This window comes from Poecilia reticulata, linkage group LG13 (assembly GCF_000633615.1).
Source record: "Poecilia reticulata strain Guanapo linkage group LG13, Guppy_female_1.0+MT, whole genome shotgun sequence".
NCBI lineage: Eukaryota > Metazoa > Chordata > Actinopteri > Cyprinodontiformes > Poeciliidae > Poecilia > Poecilia reticulata.
This window is the reverse complement of record NC_024343.1, coordinates 27,274,048-27,277,932: the sequence shown is the minus strand read 5'-3', so window position 1 is coordinate 27,277,932 and position 3,885 is coordinate 27,274,048. Positions and strand designations below refer to the sequence as shown.

At 37.2% G+C, this 3,885-nt stretch overlaps 1 protein-coding gene across 2 annotated transcripts in view; it reads right to left on the bottom strand.

Moving 5' to 3' along the window:
• Window positions 1-3,885, bottom strand: part of LOC103474988 (glutamate receptor ionotropic, kainate 1) — a 20,735-nt gene that overhangs the window by 2,871 nt on the left and 13,979 nt on the right. The window contains exons 8-13 of one of the 2 annotated variants that reach the window (XM_008426332.2): window positions 3,427-3,534; window positions 2,696-2,734; window positions 1,480-1,593; window positions 1,185-1,388; window positions 872-1,095; window positions 475-593 (exon numbers count right to left, since the gene is read on the bottom strand). In XM_008426332.2, the coding sequence (XP_008424554.1) occupies window positions 475-593; window positions 872-1,095; window positions 1,185-1,388; window positions 1,480-1,593; window positions 2,696-2,734; window positions 3,427-3,534 (808 nt within the window). The remainder of the gene's footprint in view (window positions 1-474; window positions 594-871; window positions 1,096-1,184; window positions 1,389-1,479; window positions 1,594-2,695; window positions 2,735-3,426; window positions 3,535-3,885) is intronic. The other variant, XM_008426333.2, reaches the window with a different exon arrangement.

Genomic DNA, 3,885 nt, shown 5'->3' with positions numbered 1-3,885 from the left:
CTAACTGCAACCCCTGACCCTAAAACAGGGTCATTTCCAAGAGGGGACCTACAAAATGTCCCCTCTTCAACGGTGAGTCCCCTGTTGGTCAGTGTAAAATGACACGCATGTCCCCTGTTGGATAGTTACACATGAACACACGCACACGCGCGCACACACACACACACACACACTCACACACTCACTCCTGAGGAGAATTCATGTATACCGAATAACCTAATGCGTATTTTTTTGGACAGTGGGAAGAAGCCGGAGTACTCAGAAAGAACCCACATGGAAAACATTTTTGCAGAAAGAAGCCATGTTGAGATTTGATTTCAGAACCTTCTTGAAACAATTCAACAGTGCTACCAACTTCTCCACTGTACAGCCTAGTGCCGGAAAAGTTCATTTTAAAGCTTTTAATACAACTTTTCAAAGGGGTGCTATTAGGCATGAAGTGTGCAGGTGTACCAAAACCGTCAATAAGCATACCTTGCTGCATAAGTGCTCCAACTCCAAACCAGACACTGTTGATTAAGGTAAAGTTGTTTTCAACCACATCTGAGTCTGGATTGCAGGGGTGAGGGTTGTACCATTCATATGGAGTGAACCTGAAGGTCATGAATTAAAATAGAATGAAATAGAACTTCCAACAACCACAAAACTTACATTTACTCTGATCCTTTATTGTTTAGTGAAACATTCCATTGCTAAATTATATGCCAGCTGGATATTGGTTGCATCCTCACAATTATATCTCTAAAAATATCATAATCATGTCTATTAGTGCATTACTGTGTGAAAAAAACCATTTTGAATTTGCATAATTAGGTTAAAACTGAACTCATGAATTAACCGATTTTGTTTTTTCAGTCTTGTGTAAGAATACCTGGCGATGACAAACAGCACACAGCTGACTCCAAGGCATGCCAGCAACACATACATCCAGATATCAGGAGAGAGTGGGTTGAGAAAGGAAAACACCCCAGGATTTGTGCCATTTGGTTTGTGGTAGAGGATGCTGATTCCTAATGTCATGAAGGGCTTGGAGAAGTCTATCACCTTTTCCCTGACGTAGGTAATGGTGAGAGGGGCCACAGCGAGGTCAGCCACCTGGGAACAAAGAAAAGCCACACATTCAGGTGATGCTGCAGACTTTTTGTCATTCCTATAGGAAAAAGATATAATGGAGTAATACTCACATGATCAATAAGTTCACGCACCATGCCGTTCCACTCCCCTTTGTCATTCTGTGCTCCGTATTTCCCATCTGACACCAGTTTTACCTCGTAGGAGAAGCCCAAAATGTTTGAGAGCTCTTTGAGTAGGTCAAGGCAGTAACCTTCAAAGCGATCATTCCCATATAGCGGCTTATCCGATTTCTTATACATGACATAGGGATTTTCCTGGTAATGGACACAAAGGATGCACTTTAGTTTGAAAGATTGTTATGGTAATCAAATGTTTCCTGGTGATAAACTTTTTTTCTGTTCCTACCAGAATAGTAGTGACAATGAGGGTCCTGTTGGCCATCGAATCTGTGACATTTGTGGAGGAGTCCCTGTTGGTTTCTGTTAAATTAAGGCCTGTCTGGGAGTTCCAGATACCAATCTGTAAGGAACAAGAAAACAAGAATAACTAAACCAGAAGAAGAGCCGTGATCTATGTCTAAATAAATCAACTAACACACAATCAGGGAAAGAAACGCAGAAGGAAACAGGAAAACATACAGATACAGGTACAATTCCAGGCAGAACTTTTAACATGTATTTTCAGCATGAATCCTTTTTTTAATTTTGAGTTTTTAATTATTTATTTTTGACCTATTCTTTCTTTAGGGTGCAATTATCACACAGCATACAACAGTAATGTTATTAAGTTCTTGTTGATGTGGATTTTCTCAAAATTGTAGCCATTTCAAACTTCTGACCTGAAAAAAGCTTGTGGTTCCTTTAGGGCATGCTAAGTGATAGTTAACCAAATATTAGGGGAGTAGGAGAGAGGTGGCATGGCATTAAAATTGTTGGAATTAAGCAACATTAACCTTTTGAGAGGATCCTGACCTCTACTCTGTTGAAAATGTAAGCACTATGCTTAAAAGCTGGGTTCATAGCTGCAAAACCAAGCAATTTAAATGAAAGTCAGAATTATACTAGCAGCTTGTTGATTGTCTCTAAAAGTTAATGTTAGAGGTTTCACTAACAAAGCTACATTTGCCCAAGAATTAATTGAGGTGTGTGTTTGTGTCTAAATATATAGTTTTGTCTCTTTTTAGATTAGAAAAACATTATAATAAATTCAAATGTCTGCACTCAACATTGTTTTTTGTTTTTTTTATCACCGCAGCTGTGTCATATAATTATCCCCCCCCCCCTCCCCCCCAAGGGAAAAAGGACAGTCATTAAATTATTGTGACATTAATCCCCATGATGAATGATTGAAAACTTCTGACCAGAACAGGTGCTGTTAGCAAGGAAATAAATAAAAATACAGCAGAAGGAAAGGTTTGGATTTTTTTGCAAATTGAAAAATGCAGGGACGGGAAACAGAACACAACAACTAGAACCAAAACAGCCAGAGCAGAAATGTTCAACATTTCTTCCCACCAGTTCCCAATTCTCTTTATGAAAAAGAGAAAACATCACAGAAAGCACAAGGGTAATCACTAAGTATTATTAATATTTTAGCCTGCAAAGGCAGCTAAAATACAGACCTTTTTCCACACTTTATGCAGGCGGCTGCCCGTCATTGACTTGCAAAAATAATAAAGAGAAAAAAATTTAATCACAGAGCCCTGAGCTTAACTCTAAATACAAGAATGGATGTTAATTCTAACTTCCAGGTAAGTTTTCAATTAGTTCTAATGTAATTTTTCACTTGTAATTGTTTGAACTTGCCTTAAAGCTTTTAGGTGTTATTATTCCATTAACAGATAATAAACCTCTTACTGCACTGTCATAATGTAGCGTGCTATTTTCAGTGAGCTTAAAGGAAGGTAAAAAAAAATCAGGAAGGTCCAATTATTTGCATCACGGTATAAAATTATTTAACAAATTTCTTCATGTGAATTATATTTTGAACATCACATATCAGGGTCTATGTTTTCATTTAATTATTACTGAGCAAAAAAATGGTTGAAAACCTGTTGAAAAATTAATAATACCAGTAATCAGACAAAAATGTGTTGTTGTCTCAATGTCCGTTAATTTAAATAAAATAAATTTATTTCTCAAGTGTGCTGTGGCAAAGTATTTACCCCCAACAGATTTCTTTTGTTTTTGCCTTTTTGTCTTAGATCATCAAAAAGATTTGAATGTTAGACAAAAATAACTTGATACGGTTTTCAAATGAAGATATGACTTAAATAGGGAGAAAAGCCTTGCAAATGAAGCTTTGAAAAACGCCTGTGTTGTTCACTAACAGTACATGTGTCAGAGGGTTCACCTTCTCCAAGCCGTCCTCCTTTAGGCTGATCACATCTAAATCAAATTCTTTGCGCAGACCGTCTGTCTTGTTAATGGCGATTTGTCCTGTCAAACCGTCCCATTGTGTCTGAGACAAAAGAGAGGACAGAAAATACAAACAGTTACTCTTTTGTTTTATGAATGGATGAAAAATCAAGCAAAAAAATAAAATAAAAAATCTGAGAATATTTTAGAGAATTAATAATTAAGCAGAGAACCACATCCAATGGATATTTTTGTATATGCTGGTTTACCTGATGAAATATAAAATATTTCCATCTAGAATATTGTGATGTTGAAATAAGCTAATTTCATCCTGAGTAGGAAGCATTGCTCAGACATATTGGATGGATGGATGGATGGATGGATGGATGGATGGATGGATGGATGGATGGATGGATGGATGGATGGATGGATGGATGGATGGATGGATGGATGG